The sequence below is a fragment of the Ursus americanus genome, chromosome 3 (genome assembly GCF_024610735.1).
Source record: "Ursus americanus isolate L20-20 chromosome 3, mUrsAme1.1.p, whole genome shotgun sequence".
Taxonomy (NCBI): Eukaryota; Metazoa; Chordata; class Mammalia; order Carnivora; family Ursidae; genus Ursus; species Ursus americanus.
Window position 1 is genome coordinate 23,775,800 of NC_142129.1, and position 17,526 is coordinate 23,793,325.

General features: G+C 42.2%; 1 protein-coding gene across 1 annotated transcript in view; it reads right to left on the minus strand.

Moving 5' to 3' along the window:
* SND1 (staphylococcal nuclease and tudor domain containing 1) overlaps nt 1-17,526 on the minus strand; it is a 406,385-nt gene that overhangs the window by 257,642 nt on the left and 131,217 nt on the right. The window contains exon 11 of the mRNA XM_045792715.2: nt 2,155-2,244. Coding sequence (XP_045648671.1) covers nt 2,155-2,244 — 90 coding nt within the window. The remainder of the gene's footprint in view (nt 1-2,154; nt 2,245-17,526) is intronic.

Consider the following 17,526-nt stretch of genomic DNA (forward strand, 5'->3'; position numbering starts at 1 on the left):
TAATCACCACGTGCCATGCTGAACAGCTGCAGAGGTCTGAAGGGAATTGGCAGAAATGTGCAATGATGTGCTAGCCACCCCCCTGAGGCAGCAACTGCCCTGCCTGCTCCCAGACTCGAGAGAAAACTTGGGTGTTCGCTGTCGCAGCTGATGGGCCCAGAAGACAGGCAAGTGGTTTCAGGTGGTGAGTCAGGAAAAGCAGTTTGCATCAAGAATGTTCCAGCCCAGCAGAGCTGAGCAGCATCCTACTCCCCCTGCAGGGATACAGTATTCATCATTCATACAATGTCACCGTGGGGGACAAAACGTGGGCTCAGCACAAATTGAATCCAATCAACTCTTACGCAGAAGAACCAGTAAACAAGGCTTCTCCCACCAAGAAGGAACCTAATTGCTTAAGAACTGCCACCATATCTGACACTTGAGGTCAGTCCTTCTAACCTAAGACAGAGGTCTTTACAAAGGGCTGGCACATACGGCTTGAGAGCAGAACCCTGGGCCACCCTCCCGGGACCACTCAGCAGCAGCTACAATAAGCTGTGATCTACATTCCCAGGGATGAAACAGAAGCAGGTGAAGGCAACATTCAAAGAAGCCAGGTGGATGCCGGAACACACCGCACGCAAACAGCTGCGCAGGAATCAAGCAAGAGCTGCCCCCACCCCCACTCCCCTCAGGTTCATTTTGGATGGATTTCCACAGAAATCCACACTTTTGAGGGAATTCCTTGTTTGCGTTTATGCTATTGTTTATGAGCCAGCAAATGAGCGACAGGATATAAATTTGGTGAAATAGAGATGTCGACATTAGATCAGATAACAGGAGATCTAGAAATTGAAAGAGGCTTAAAGCCATCATTCACACTACACTTCATGAATGAATACAGCATTGTCAAGTTTTATACAATGACAAATGAGCCTATTCTCTGAAGGAACCTGAGGAGATTGAACACTCATTTTAGGGAATCCAGTTTAAGTTTCTCTACTTCAAAATTAGCAATTTCATCCCGTGCCAACTTTAAAAATCTCTTTGCTATAATTTATATTTCTAGTGACTATGGTATATAATAAAACTGGTTATGTTTATGATAGACTACTTTGGCATTAGTTCAAAAGCCAGAGCCTTATGAAACCTGTCACATCATTAAAAATCGGCATTTCGGCAGAGAATGCTAATGTGGCATTAATGTGTGTTAAGGACAGACACAGAGCAGAACGGCCTTATCTTTCTCAAGATATGAGCAAAATCGACCCAAAACAAGGTATTTTCCCAGAAGAATTCTCAAAGTACAGAAAAGGCAAATCACAGTCCCTCCCTGAAAACAGATTTCTATCAACCACATCAAAGGAACTATGCCACTCATTTCCTTTGTTTGTGCAGAACACAGACACCTGCCCAGGATATTTAGGGTAGGGAGGTCAGGGAAAATAGGGAATGCTCAGAGGCTCATTCTCAGCCTCCCCAAATGGCAAGCTCTGCAGCTGGTCACAGAATATATACTCTAAGAACATAAGGAAATGCACTCTTGGGGCCTCTGAGCTGTTGCACCAGACCAGAGAGTCAATGTGCTGCACCACAGGTTTCCACAGGAACTCCTGGGAAAGCACACAATCCTTCCCCAGCAAGGCTACCCTAGCACTTGCCGTGGAAGCTACAGGAAGCACGACAAGCTGAAGAAGTGATGGTGGCATATGCACCACAGTGCATTTCAGTAAGCATGCTCCCGTTCCAGGAGAGCCCCTCTCCTCAACAGCCAATCTATTCCTCAGAAGTAAGGGAGGCAGAAAAAACCGGCAACCTTCCTTCAATAGCCTATCCCACAGTACCGACTTTTAATGGAGGTGGCTGAAGAGAACAAGGGAGCCAAGTAAATGAAGCTCGGGGCAATATGCAATTATTGAAACTGGAATTGAGCCTGGACCCTGGAAGGAACATGCTGTGAGAGCTTTGGCAATCACACCATGGTCAGGGCCTCAATTTTAAATCTCTCCCACGGGATACCACTTCCTGAGACACAGGCACACCTTTCTTCATATCAAAGTAATTCCACTTGACTTGGCGGAGGGGTGTCATCTGGTCTCTGAGATTCAATCACAAGGGCCAAGCTTAAAATGATCCCCAACCATTTGCAAATATGTTTCTGTCATCATCTACCTTTTTCCCAATAAGCTTCTTTCGAAGAAATTCCCGGGCTTCAAACATGTAGGGAATGTCATATAGGGGACGTAGTTTCTTGTTCTTATCCTAAAAGAAAAACAAAATATCATATCAGAAATGAAAAACAAACATCAAAAAAAAAAAAATACCCGCAAATGAACACAGCCAATAAAACAAAAACCAAAATACTAGAATACATCTGAAAATATGCTACCTCCCAGTATCACAGATACTAAGTGCCAATACACAGTAAATGATTAATAGATTTTTGGATGAAATGCTTTACAGGGAATAATATTATCTTTTTCACATAACAGACTCAAAAATAAGTAATAAAATGTTTGTAATATCCAAACTGGAAACAACCAAATGTTCGTCAATGAGGAAAAGACCTATATAAACTGTGGTAGAGAAGAAGCTCAGTATGTATTAGGGCCCTTCAAATATTTGTAGATACACTATGAATCTAGTTCTATTATTCTGTAAGCCACTATTAAGCACCGGCCAACTCTTAGCCCCACACGAAGCTCTCTGTAAATATATGTTATAATCCTGGATTCAAAATTCTTGCGACCTAACAGAGTAATACAAGAAAAGCTATGACATGGCAACAGATATGAAATGGCAACACAAAGCAGTTTTGAGTACGTGCTAAATTGTGTGATACAGACTAGGGACTAAGTGCTATCAGAGTTCAGGGAAGTGGAAAGAAAGAAGTAATCAGGAAATGTTTCACTGACAAGGTGACATGGTTTCATTGACTTAATATCAGTTTATAGGATAAGAAAAAACTAGAAAGAAAATTAGAGTTGAAAAAACAGAACAAGCTAAAGGAGGCAGGAATAAATAGTGTTTCAATACAACATGCACACACATGAACATCAACATACACAATTCTTTCGTTATCTCACAGGTCCCAGACTTCTCCCCAAAGAGGTTACTGTTCTAAGCAATGTAACTTTGAGAATATGGGAGAAGGTTCTAGAGGAACTTGACAAAGAGGGGATGGATAGGAACTAAAGTAACAGGAGAAGCACTTGAAGAAATGAATGAACAGAGAGGCGCCTGGGTGGCTCAGTCGGTTAAACATCTGCCTTTAGCTCAGGTCATGATCCCACGGTCCTGGGATCAAGCACTGCACTGGGCTCTCTGCTCAGCTGGAGGTCTGCTTCTCCCTCTCCCTGCTTGTGTCCCCTCTCTCTAATAAATAAAATCTTAAAAAAAAAAAAAAAGAAAGAAACTAACGAACAGAATGGATAGAGGGGATAAAAGAAGAAGAATCCAATATTCTAACTCATGGTGACACTCACATGAAGTCAATAGAAGTTTGCCTTTTGATGGGGGGGTGTGGAGGGCTGGAGGATGTTACAAGAAATAGGGAGATGTTGGCTACATTGCTAGGTCTGATTAATGTCTCTCCCCAGCTGAGCCCCTAAGTTCTACAAGAACAGAGATCCTGTCCATTTCTGTTATTCTGTGACCCTGGAAACAAGTAGAGTGCCTCCACTCATAGTACATGGTCAAATAATAGTTGGATGAACTAACTACAGAAGAAATATGCAAAATGACATATACGCAGAAACCAAGTATGCTAGAAGAATAGGACTACGTAGATAGATTTTAGAATCCCTAGGACCCAGATCATACGGGAAGAAAAATTCACAAATAAGAAAATCAAGGACTAACTAATCCAGAGGTGTGCGGCTGCTTACCCATCCTGTACACTTAGCCCACCTGGCCTCACCTTTTTAATCCACTCTATACCAAAAGAGGTTTTCTTAAATAGCCAACTACTCCTAAATAAAAAACCTTTATCATTTTTAATACCCCATATTTAAACTAATCCTAAGGACAATATTGAGGTCAAGGGAATTGAAATAGGTGTTTCCTCCTATACCCTAACCAAGCCTTGGTGCCCAGAACACATCATTTAAACAATTCATTGACATCACCAAGAAAATCTCTATGAGAATGCACAGAATTAAGTTTGAGCTCCACACTGATCAACCAACTGCCTTCTAGCTCCTCTGGTTAAAACAACAGTAACAACAAGGTGGCGGCAGCATTCCAGCGCTCAGTGCTCTTCTTGGAAGTTAAGGAGGCATGTTCAGAAAGGAAGGCGAGCTCCTGTTCCTTCTTGGATGTGTAGGACTCCACATGCTCTCACTGGGGACAACGTGGATGATCACACTTGGATCAGATTCCTAGGGTGTCATGATCACTGTCTAATAAGTGAGGGATGGCCCTAAACACAAAGTTTTTTTTGCAAGAAAAAAAAAAAGAGGAAAACAGGATACATGAGGGTTGCTGGGGTAGAGGGAGTTCTGCGTTAACACAAGGGCAAATAGCCAAGGGCAAATATACAGGCAGCCAAATCAAAATAGTGAGTCTGAGGAGCTAAGTATAATATATAAGCCACAAAACAGAGTTTATGATGACAGTCAATGATACAGTAAGAATGTTTGCTAGACAGAAGAGTCTAGGTGCCAATAATGAACAGGATTTTTAATAAAGACAAAATCAACGGTTATCCGAATCAGCCCTTGGGAATAAAGAAGTGCCAATGTTTATATTCACCATGCAATGGAAGATAATCTATTTGCAGAGAGTAGCTGCGTAATTAATTACACAAGCCTAAGTGAACAACATTATAAAAAGCTAAGTGAACAAAATATTGACATTTACCTTGCATAGCCTCATGATTTATCACAGAACCTGAATGTGTGAACCTTCCCCTACTTATTCTGAAACATCACAGAGATCACAAGGCAGTGTGACTTGACTGGACTCCGAGACAATGAATGAAAGCTAAGAAATAATAGTTTCAACAAATATTCAAATGAAAATCATGAGATGAGGTACACCTAAATGAGTGAAAATGACTATCTGAACAAGAAAGACACGCAACAGAACTGGCCCAAGCCAAAATGCTCTCAGAAGAATGAAAGAAAATAGACAGTATATCAACAAACATCCCAATAAAAAACTGGGCAACTTCAGAGTCCGATTATATGTCTCTCAGGAAGCTAGGAAAGAACTAGTAGCACAAGCAGAAAACAAGGTACCACAAGTGAAAACAAAATGATCTTGTTACTCTAACCCTTCGGAGCTAGTAGCTATTGACATCTGCAAACATCTTACAAGAGAGATATTAGAAGTCCCTAGGAAACCACAAAATAAAAGCAATTCCTCCAAATTACCAGGTACATAAAAGCCTTTGAAATCTCTAAGAGGCAATTGAGGTATGGAATGCATTCTGAGAAAACAGGACTTTAGCGGAATCTTGCCTGCTAAAAAGGACTGTCTAGTTTAGATTCTAATTTACACAGAAATAATTTTTAAAAAATAAAAATAGAAGAGAATGCTTGCTTTATCTGGTGGGCAGATAATACAAAAACCAATACGTGCTGTAATCACTATTCATCCTAAGAAGTGACGTTGTATGTAGGCCCTGCAATGACTCACACATTAGAGATGACTTCAATTATCTGTACCTCTCACTGGTTTGGAGAGGGAGGCCCAACACCCACATCTCAGCATCTAAAGACCCACTTGGCATTTTTACAGCAAGTTATATTTGGCTGGTTGCCAATATGCAGTTGCTGTTCAATGCTCACTTGGAGGTAATGGATGAAACCTCCAATCAAGGCCTTACATTCAACCTCCTAGTTTTGGGTCTCAACCTCAAGCCAAATTTTATCTAGCACCTCCTATAGTGAAAAAATTATAGTAAAAAAAATCTAATGCCCTAGAGATACTGCAGGATTTCTTAAACAAGGCTTGAAACAAACCACGGGGCAAAAAAAAAAGTAATTGTGGTTCCACTAAAATTAGAGCAGTTCTTTACTGAAAAGACTTCATGAACACAGTTGACAGGTCAAAGTAGGTTTAGCAGCTAATGACTGAAACAGATACGGAAAAAGCCGAGGAGGAAGACAGGCAGCTGGTGCACAGGACTACAGCTGTCATGTGACCAGGGTAGGCCTTATGGGGCACATTAGAGTTTGACAAAGACTTAAGGAAGGTATGGGATAGAGCCATCTGGAGAAGGGCAGGGAGAGTGGCCAGTGCAAAGACCCTGTGTTAGGAGCATGCCTGGTGGGTTCGAGGAGGAGCAAAGACACCACTGTAGCCACAACAGTGTGCACAAGGGGAGAGAAAAAGGAGATGAAGACACAGATCTGACTTAATATTTGAAAAAATTACTTTGGCCACTTTTTTGGTAACAAACACTATGGAAAGGAAACAGCAGAGCAAAGGGAGACCAAGGAGGAGACTATGCCAATGATCTGGGCAGGAAACGGCGGTAGATTACACCAAGGAGGCAGCAGAGAGGGAGGTAAGAAGTGGTCAGGATCGGGAAATATTCCGACAGACAGACGGCATGAGAGGTGTGGAAGAAAGGGAGGAGCCAAGGATGACTGCGAGGGTTTTTATCTGAGCAAAAGGACAGAGGGGTGGAGTCACCAGAGGAAATGGCCAGGAGTTCAGTTCCGGGAATGCTACACTTCCAAGCAGGCACTCTGGGTAGACAAGGGTGGAGCTGGGAGGAAGGCTCTGACCTGGTGATAAACCAGTTGCGGGCATGTAGGTGGTGTTAAAGTTAGGAGTCTGAAAAGGACTGAGGACCAGGCCAAAGGAGAATGAGAAGGAGCACTCAGGGAGCTGAGAAAGAGGACACTACCAGAATGTCAGTCCCTGGGAGCCAAGGAAAGAAAGTGAATTGAGAAGGAAGGAATGACCAACAGTGTTAAGTGCAGCAAGGCAGGGGAGAGCAGGACTATGATTTGCATGGTGGATTAAGCTAAGTGAATGTCATCAGTAACTGGACAAGGAGAGTTCTGGGGCAGTATCAAGGGCAGACGCTGTCAGGAACCAGGAATGGGAAGCGAAACCCTGGAAACAGCAAGCACATGCAATGCTTCCGAAGGCTGTACCACAAAGGAATACAGGGATTATGTGGCAGCTGGCAGAGGAAGCAGGCGAAGAGAAAGCACTTCTGTTTTTCATTGTAGAGGGGAGAAATGACAGGCGATGGTCCAGTGGAGAGCAAACAAGGGACAATGTAGAAGAGAAGACAGGACTTCCAAGGCAATGTCCTTGAATAGGCAAGACAAGAGTGGCTTGACACAGAGCCACAATTCATCATCAGGTACATGTATGCAGCTACTATCAGGAGGCAGATGTGGTGTAAGAGTCACTGGAAGTTCTGATTAGATCTGCTCTGCAAAGAAAGAAAGAACTCTAGCATATCACTAAGAAAAGAGAGGAAACAATCCAACGGGAGAATTGGCAAAAGGTATAAACAGACATGTCACTACAAAACTCCAAATGGACATTAAGTATAGGAAAAAAACAAATTTTAACCAATAATCAAGCAAATGTGAATTGAGATACTACAGGACATCCATTATACTGGCAAAAACATTTAAGGTGAGAATGTGGGGCAATGGGAGTGTCCTCTAACCACAGATGGGGAGTAAAACATGGCTCAACTACTGGAGCATCTTGACAGAGTGCTACTTACCATCATCTGGTTAAATCCCTGTAATTAAGAAATTCTACTGAAAGGCAGGTATGTACCCTAGAAAAGACTCATATGTGCAAGACAAATGTAACAACATTCACACTAACGCTTATGGTACAACCCTAGAGTAGAAAACTACAGAGCAGTTAAGCTAAATTAGAGCAACCCAAATGAAAAAATATTGAGCAGAATAAACAAGTTGTAGAATGATCTGGTAAAATCCCACATACAGACTAAAAACACATGCAACATTATTCATAGAGCTATACAGGCAGCAAAAGTACAAAAATGCAAAGAAATGAAAGACAATGGGTACTGATGTGGGATGGGTAGTGGGAAAAAGAGAAAATAAGCAAGGGGAAAGAAAGAGGTTTGAGGATGAGTATATGAGACACCCAGCTTTCTCTGTGAGGTTTTCAGTCTTTGAAAGAAAGAGAAAAAGAAGATCTGAAGAACAGGTGGTATAATACCAAGGCTGAAAAAAGAATGTTTGTTAATTTCTATAATGTTGGAATGTTTTTTAAGCGAAAAATGTTCAGGGATAGAAAACTCCAAACCTTGTTTGGTCAACATTTTCCCTTTGCTCACAATATTTTACTGCAGAGAAATAAAATATGAAACAATGGGTCATTCTTTTCCTCATAAAAAAATGCATTAAATTCCATTTTTTCCCTCCAAAAAAAAAAAAAAAGATGTTCATAGATGTATCCTTCCATGAGGCAGAATGGAATAATTTAACTACAAATATACTCTCAAATAACCAGGGTCAAAAATAAGTTTGATTTTTTATTTTTAATAGGAGACTTGAACTATAATAATATTAATTAAAGTAGCCAAGCAGAATTGTACTCTATCAAGATCTTAAAACTGACCGTTGCACTAAAATAAGAACACATGATCAGATTAAAATGGATAAAATTTCCAACAGTAAATAATGGCCCGGTCCCAGCTGCCCTGCCACACACACCATTTCAATAAACAAAGGCCGCTATTTCCATTTGAATTATAGACTGAACACGGGAACATTACCACATGCCCTGGGCATATTTACAATCAAGAACCTTTCAATTCCCTTGGCAGCCCAGAGACAGAATCCACAGGGGCATCCACTATTTTATGGTCCTTAGCACACAGAGTAGCATATTTTTAATAAAGGTGGTCAGCTAACTAGAAAGCTATAGTCAGCACCTGGGGAAAGGTTCAAAATTGTAAGTGGCTTGCCCAAGTAGAAGTCAGCTTGTATCACTCTATCTAAAGGAACATACACAGTAAGTGCATATACCCGAACGTTTCTCCAAGAGTTGTTTCACAGAAAAAAGACGCTCATTTCCCAATTAGCTCCATTTCATTCTGCCCATCAAAGTATCTCTCAAAGGTAAACACAGTCTATTAAAGAGAAACGATCTGTGTAAGTCCCAAATTCACAACGCAATACATTTCATACATATCTCCAGGAAGCAAAGAGGGAATGGTAAACAATAGAAACTTAAATCAAATTGCGGAGGGAAGGAAATGATTATAAAAAATTCACAGGTATAAGACTGGAAGGGGCTAGTCTTTCAACCCCATGATTATGCCTCTGAAGTGTTTCATTGCTTCTATAGGTCCCTCAAATTTCTAAATTTTTCTGACAACCTATTTGATCTTGCTGATTCCATGTTTAAGGATCTGATAACATGTATGAAAAACACTGGAATTTAAGGTTTAATAATCAATGCTATTATTAGTAATGAGGTTCAAGCTGAAGAAGTCTGAGAGAACAGTAGAAACAGGAAGGTCATTTTTGACCTTATCCCTAAACTTCTCCCCTCCAACAGGTCATAAAACCTCATGGGAGAGATGCCCTCCTTATATCTGGAGGAAGGAAAAGAACATCCTTATTTCCAAGGGAAAGATAACACTGCAAAGAATCCAAACCAACAGGCCTTGACACTTTCCTCATACTCTTTCACCTATTGTATTTCTACCCGGCAGTCCACTCTTCATTGACCTAACATAAAAACACTCAGGTCTGTTTCTTAGAGTCTTTATTTTCTTATGAAAGCTCCCATGTCACATAAAACTTACATTAAATAAATCTGCAGGTTTTTCTCCTGTTAATCTGTCTTTGTCAGTTTAATTTTTGGACCCATGCAGGGACCCTATGGGGGAAGGAAAACTTCCCTCCCCTATAGTAACAACCCTATCACCCTACAACAACAACCCTATCAAGCACGCTGAGTGCTAACAGCAATGCTACCTGGATCGTGGTGGCAAGGATTATGATTCCAATTTTACAGCAAGGAAAGGAAATGTTCCTGGCTCATGTAACACGTAAGAGTAGAGCTGGGGTTCTGGACCCAGCTATCTCAGAGGCCTATGCCCACTGCTGGTGGGTGGGACACTATACTCTGGGCTTGTTATTTCCAAAAAGCAATCATTGCCTGTCAGCAGTTGTCACATTTTGGTGTGCCTAAGAATCACTGGAGAGCTTGTAAACATGCAGACTGCCAGGCCCACATCAGATATTGTGATTCGGTAAGTCTGGTGTGTGATTTCCATAATTCTGTATTTTTAACAAGTAGCAAGGAGGTCTGTGGGCCACACCTTGAAAAATGATGCCGTATATATTGAGTGCCTAGCCCCACTTAAAACAATGGCAAGAAAAGGGAGGTTAAAAGGTTTTAAGAAGTCAGAAAGCAATACTGAAGTGCTTAATGTCAAATGGTTAAACAAAAATAAACAAGTAAATAACTGGGGAGTTCAAGTGTATCTCTATATATGTAGCTGGAGGTAACTCGACATTCTCCTTAAACTTCTATATAGATGAGACGGCTTAAGACATTCTAGTAATGGTGACAAAACAAGATTTTCAAATATTCCTCAAGTCCACCTATAAGAAGACCGAACGTGGAATCTGAGAATCAAGAGAGAAAACCAACCTGCCCATAGGTAGGGAACGGCAAAAGTAGGCATATCCTCTCTCCTGTCTGCCCCTGTCCTCAGATACACAGTGGTCTAGACCTAGACTAGCCACGGTGACAACAGAAAAGAGGAAGTGACAAGTCCCCAAAACAGGCCCAGTTACAACCTGGCAAGGTGCCAGGAAAACTGCTTCACGGTTTATCCAAACAGGGAAAGCAGCAGAGCAAATTTAGGCAGCCTCGTGTCCTTGAAGGGACTCGCCCGTCATCTGCAGTGCAAGGCATATGATTATGTTCCACAGGAACTTGCACATCCCAAAATTAAAGTACCATTTTCAAGACCATCATGAAAGGGGAAAAAAACGTCTCTGGAGACTGCTCTTCTACTCAATTACATTAGCCAACTATGAGCATTTTCAGAAGTACTTGCTATTTATTGCTCAGATGCAGTAGGGCTGAGGGAGGGAAAGGAGGGGAAAGAGGCCAAATATCAGGTCTCTTCCCCCCAAGACCCTGTCAAGGCTTAAAGAATAAATACTTTAAAGGCTCTAAGGGCTCCAAAACCATGATCCAAGCAGCAAACCAAATGGGGTCCCTTCACTCAGCTGCAAATACTTCTGCAGGCAGAGGAGGGAGTGAAATAAAAGAGCAGCACTACCCCTCACAGACCTCAAGCCTCAAGAATGCCAAAGCTCGGAAGTGAGAAGCTGCGCGATCCACAGCAAAGCTGCTCCCGGGCCCAGGGAGAAAACTGAAAACAAAAGAGACTCTGGAGTCCTGCCCCGTCGTCTTCTCCCTGCATAGGGACAGCTTCCAACAAGTAAGAGGGCAAAATCTTTTCCCCCACTCACCAACTGCTCTGAAAATAGAAGTCTGCTCCAAGGGGGAACTAAGTCTGAACTATTCCTTTCCTACAGGAATAGTGAGGTTTCTGCCCATAAGACTGGGATAATGAGACAGAAAGGGCACTGGATCCTTGAAGAGAACAAAGCTCAAGTTCACTACTCCTGAAGTCATAGACGAAAGAGATGCCCTGGACCTTGAAATCAAACGCTCCTCACGCACGTGATGGCAACAAATGATCAAGAGTGAGTACGCAGCTTGCCGCTGATCAATAGAATAAGAGCCTGGGCTCTAATCGATGATTCTGGCACCAGCAGCTCCTGGCTGCTCACGTGCCTCAGTTTCTTCCCAAGAATCAGCAATTTAAAGAATTACCTGGCATTATACAAGTGAAAAGAGTGAGAAGCAGGCAAAATTATTTCAAAACCCTGTAAATATCATAAAAGGGTTAGATATACTAGTACAAATTAAGGCAACTCCAAGTTCACATTCAAGGAACATTTCAGGTAATATAAACTCCACGGGAAAACCAAATCTACACTTTCAGTGTTACGAAGAAGCAAAGCTACTTAGCTGAGTTAAGTTTTACAACATCTAACGTGGATGTTAACAAGAGCTAAAATGTCAAGAGACGGAAGAGATAAGCCAAAGTTACAGCACTAATCACTTTCTGCCTTGTGTTACTGTAATTTAATTACTCCATATAGGTCTTATCTTCCCTACCAGACCACACAAGGGAAGATCACCGGGAGAGAAAAAAGATCGTTATATTGCCCAGAAAGTGCCTAGCATAGTGCCATATTCCTAGAAAATGCAACATACTGAGAAAACAAAATGAGGAAAACAAAAAGTCCTATCTAAAAGATTTTTTATTTGTTTATTTTTATTTTTTAAAGATTTTATTTATTTATTCGACAGAGAGAGAGACAGCCAGCAAGAGAGGGAACACAAGCACGGGGAGTGGGAGAGGGAGAAGCAGGCTCCCAGCGGAGGAGCCTGATGTGTGGCTCAATCCCAGAACACCGGGATCACGCCCTGAGCCGAAGGCAGACGCTTAACGACTGAGCCACCCAGGCACCCCTAAAAGATTTATTTTTTAAAACTCAAACTGTAGGGGCGCCTGGGTGGCACAGCAGTTAAGCGTCTGCCTTCGGCTCAGGGCGTGATCCCGGCGTTCTGGGATCAAGCCCCACATCAGGCTCCTCTGCTATGAGCCTGCTTCTTCCTCTCCCACTCCCCCTGCTTGTATTCCCTCTCTCGCTGGCTGTCTCTCTCTCTGTCGAATAAATAAATAAAATCTTTAAAAAAAATAAAAAATAAAAAAATAAAACTCAAACTGTACTTCTTGTGATCATAGGAATAAATGGAACTGGTTAATAAATATCGAAGTGAATTGAAAGGGGGGTGAGGGGAGACAATATCGCTGTAGGTTCATACCATTGTTATTAGCAGAGTCACTGAATGAATGCCCCTCATACAACACTACGTGAAGGTAAACTATTTCTAATGTCTCTACCTTCTGGCTAGTATTACCAAGTAAGATGTTATACTAAACAAATGATATTACTGAATACCGATTAAAAAGATTCCAGGCGGGGCGCCTGGGTGGCACAGCAGTTAAGCGTCTGCCTTCGGCTCAGGGCGTGATCCCGGCGTTGTGGGATCGAGCCCCACATCAGGCTCCTCTGCTATGAGCCTGCTTCTTCCTCTCCCACTCCCCCTGCTTGTGTTCCCTCTCTCGCTGGCTGTCTCTATCTCTGTCAAATAAATAAATAAAATCTTTAAAAAAAAAATAAAAAAGATTCCAGGCTAGATATCTCACTGTACCAAACTATAAAATCGAGGCTCTCTGTAAGCGGTGATGCAAAAGTAATACTCTAACTCCAGTGTGTAGTGTCAGAAAAAACAAGTGTACAAAATCCAAATAATTGGTCTGTTCTCTTTTGACCTGGCTGAGAATTTAAAGCAATCTTCTGTTCTCTCTGTAAGTTTGACATAATGAATTCTATTACTTACCATCTTTGAAGAAAAAAAAAAAGATCATTAGCTAATGGTTACCAGAAATCCTTAGAAGAGCACATAATACCACTCAGAATTTAAGTAAAGCTGAACTGATATTTTTAAAATATCAAGTGTGACAGTTCAACACTAAAATAAATGATACTAAACTACAATATAAAAGCAGATTTCCTACTGTGGAATTGAAGTACCAGTCCCCACCCCCCCCAACTCATAAATTTGAGATTAAACTTAAGCCTAGACAAGGGCATGTGCTGGGGTGATTTTCTGGTGGCTAAGATGGAAGAAAAGAGAAGGCCAGGGGAAGACTGCAGGGCCCTTCCTCTGTTCTGGAGACTGATCTGCAACAATCCTAACAGGTGCAGTGTGATGCTGAATGACGCACGCACTCTTCATGTGCTGTTCAAATGAGCAAACGGGGCTGGGAATAAAAAATAATGAGTGACTCTCTAGTAGGGCCTCTTTCTACTGAGCTAGTAGTTCCAAAGATTGATTGCAAACATGAATCAATGTGAACATGGGAAATCCCTTCACTGGAAAGAACACAAAAAGTCTGCAAATAAGAAACCAGAGTTTAAAAGCAGAAGGGAAAATGGAGCAAGGAGAAAGCATCTTCAAGGACAAAAGCAGGCCTGGAGGTCTGCGAGGTAATGGAAACCAGCAGGGACTGGTATATCACAACTGGCTCTTCCCTTCTGGAACTGCTTTCCTTTTCACTGGAAGCTCATAATTAACCAGTTGGCCCCAAATCATGTTTTCTAGTAATGGAGAAATCTTCTCCCACATTTCTTACCCTTCATCCCCAGGCTAAAAATGGAGAGCCAATGCCCTCAGAAGAGACAACCCCGTTACTTAAAGTACAGGCTACTTGCCAGATGAAACCCATCCAGCACAGTGATGTGCCACAAGCCCTCCCACAGTTCTAGAAGAAGAGGAAGGAAAAGGAGGAAAAGAAAAGAAATCTTACAATAGGAAACCAATTTTCTCTGTAACAGACCGCAGGATCAGGGAAGCCCATTCAGAAGATAATTTTTGTTAGAGAAATGTTTCTTTGTGAATGCCTTTCCTTCTTCACCACATTAAAAAATAATTATTAAAGTTTCTTCCTGGAACAACACAGAAGGGAAAATGATGCTGGATATGACACCATTATTTAGCTGGTGCCAGTGGAACCTTCAATTGAGCCAGATTTCCAGTCAAATTTGTGCAATAAATTGTGATGCATTTCAGAAACCGAGACTGAATTATGTAAGTGCACGGCGTAAGGTCTCCCTTTAGACGCTGAGCTTCTGCCTTGCCAGCTGCGTCACTCCAAGGTCTAAATCAGGCTGCCGGGTCTAGTGCCACATACTTTATCCACCAAATTCAAAGTACTCTCAGTCTGGGTTTAATTCACTAAAATGAGGCCCATGCCTTCAGGACAGGTATCATTCTAGCCCTACAGAACAAAGAGGACTCTCTCTCACTCTATAGTCTACCTGTCATCAATCAGAAAATGCCAACATTTATCAGGCACTACCACCATGGAGAAACATGGATGAATCAAGTTCCGAGAACCATGAACAGCACGGACATTCAGGTCCAGTGCCCAGCTGGCAAGGCAATTCTTTCTAGAGACATTAAGCCTTGCTCTACCACAAGAAGAGACCTTGACAAGGTTGAATCCAGACTTGCCAGAAGTTGTTCCTGGAAAAGAGACTGTCCTTTCACCCAACCTGGAATAAACACAGTCAGGAAGGGGTTGAGGTTATTCTGTACCAGTCATTTGCACCTAATGCACAAGCATTCTAGTGACCAGATCCCCAGAAGAGTCCGGTGAGGTCAGGACGGCCTGAGTAGGGAGCCTCCCACTCTGAGCTCTGCAACGGTGGTTATCATCCATGGCTGTGTCGTCAGGCTGAGACTGGTGCCTTGGTCACTGAGAATGCAGTTTAAGCTCCTGTTTTATGTAATATCACTCTAAACTCCCTGGTTCTTCTAGCCACAAACAAAACTTTAACTGCGCCTATTTAACAACATTTTTATGTCAATCACATCACCATCCCACTGTGACAACCACACGCTTACTGTTCCTATTGCTGGCCTTCTGACTTAACTCCCTAAGAGAAAGGGATGGCTCCACTCTCAACTTCTCCACACTGTGTTAAAAAGCAAAACGAACATCCCAAACCATGTGAATGCCTACTATGCGCTTGGTACTTTAAAATTTACTTCTAATCCCCACAGCAACCAATTAAGCTGGAATGACTAGCTTTGCTCGAATAAGTTAGATGCCCAGACAAAAAACATGCTCAAGATAACACATGTCCGAGCAGAAGATCCCAAGAAAGATCTGTGTGGCCCCAGAGCCCATACTAGTTTCTCCCTTGCATCTGCCTCAATACTACTGAGGTGGCAAGGACGGACAGATTATCCACAGGCTTTTCACTCTCATCTGGTTACACACCCAACCCCCCACAGACCTGAAAAGGTCAATTAATTTCGGCGTGTACTGCATGCCCAACTAAAGCCACCACCCAGCTCCTGGGAAGCTCGTCGAGATTAAGTAAGTTGGACACAGTATTTGTGCCAGTTATGAAGCTACTGTCACTCAGTTTCAGACTTAACCTTTTTTAAATTTCACTTTGTGATGCTGGGATGGGAAAACTGCCAAGCACGTTTCTGCTTTGCCAGCTGGTTCCCTGTTAGGCTCTGCCAGTAGGGGATGTTAGCAGGAGAATGGACAGGAAGAAGGGACAAACTCTTTCCTAGTACTGTCAGCTTCTCCAGAACTACCCTTCTTCCTCTCAGCAATGGCAGTTTGTTCCAGGAGCAGTAACTGATTCCAGCTTACAGTTTTCCCAACACTCCCAGAAGTCGTCTCATCACACCTCCTCAGATTCTCCGGAACCAATCAACACGCAGCCCCTCCTGGCAGGTCTGGGTCCCAGCTCGATGGTGTTTCTCCTTCAAGCCTGGAGACACAAACATCAGCTCAACAGAGCTCTGTGTCCCCCTACCAATGGGTCCATCCTCCAAATTTCTAAGTTTTCATGTGATCTTATTTGTCCTCCCGACCCCACCAGTGGTAACTGCATCTTCTAATGAACACCCCCTGTGAACCTTAGGGTTCTCTTTTGCGTTTTTAGTATTCCCATGCCTGATTAATAATTTCTTATATTAAGTTGCATCTGTTAAAATAACTGGTATGGCTTCTGTCTCCTAAAACAGTGGCCAAAAGCCTCCTTGCTATATAACTGGACAAAGAAACATGCAACCACTAGATAGGTCAATACTCTTGATAAGCAACTCTCTCCTCTGAGAGTACTACCTCTTACCCATTCCAGACTACTGGCACCTGACCAGGACCCCTATATCAGAACCATCTATGATGTAAAAATGTGCGCAGAAGATTCAAGAAAAATGGAACAAGTGCACATGAAAAGCTTCCACAGTTAAAACAGATGATGGGAGTGGAGCTCCCGGGTGGCTCAGTTGGTTAAGCGTACGACTCTTGATTTCGGCTCAGATAATGATCTCATGGTCGTGAGATCGAGCTTTGTGCTTAGCACAGAGTCTGCTTGAGATTCTCTCTCTCTCCCTCTGCCACTTCCCCTGCTCACGCTAAGTAAGTAAAATCTTAAAAACAGGTGATGGAGAGAAATGCTTGAAAGATTTAACTGGTTACACAAGTACCACACTAGAGTAAAGAGATTCCCAAGCCAGTATGTGCCTAATCCATGAAGTCAACAAGACATAAAATTTAAACAATGAGAAGACTGTATCCTAAACTTTTTCTACCTGATACATTGTTAAACGGTCTCTTGGATAGTGAATCATTTTGTGATCTTAAAAAGCTCAAGCTACATTCATGGTTTCAAAGCTTGGGATCATGGTAAAGATGGAAAAGTAAAAAGCTTAAATGTTTCAAGGTGGTTACTACCATAAAGAGGAATAGAAATAAAGTGAGGGTTAGTAGGGGTGGCCAAATTCATAGGCATAGAACACTAACAACATGTCATTTTTCTACTACAGCAGGATGGAAAAATAACACCAGAGTTGATATTATACAACTTAACATAAAAGGTTACTGAATGG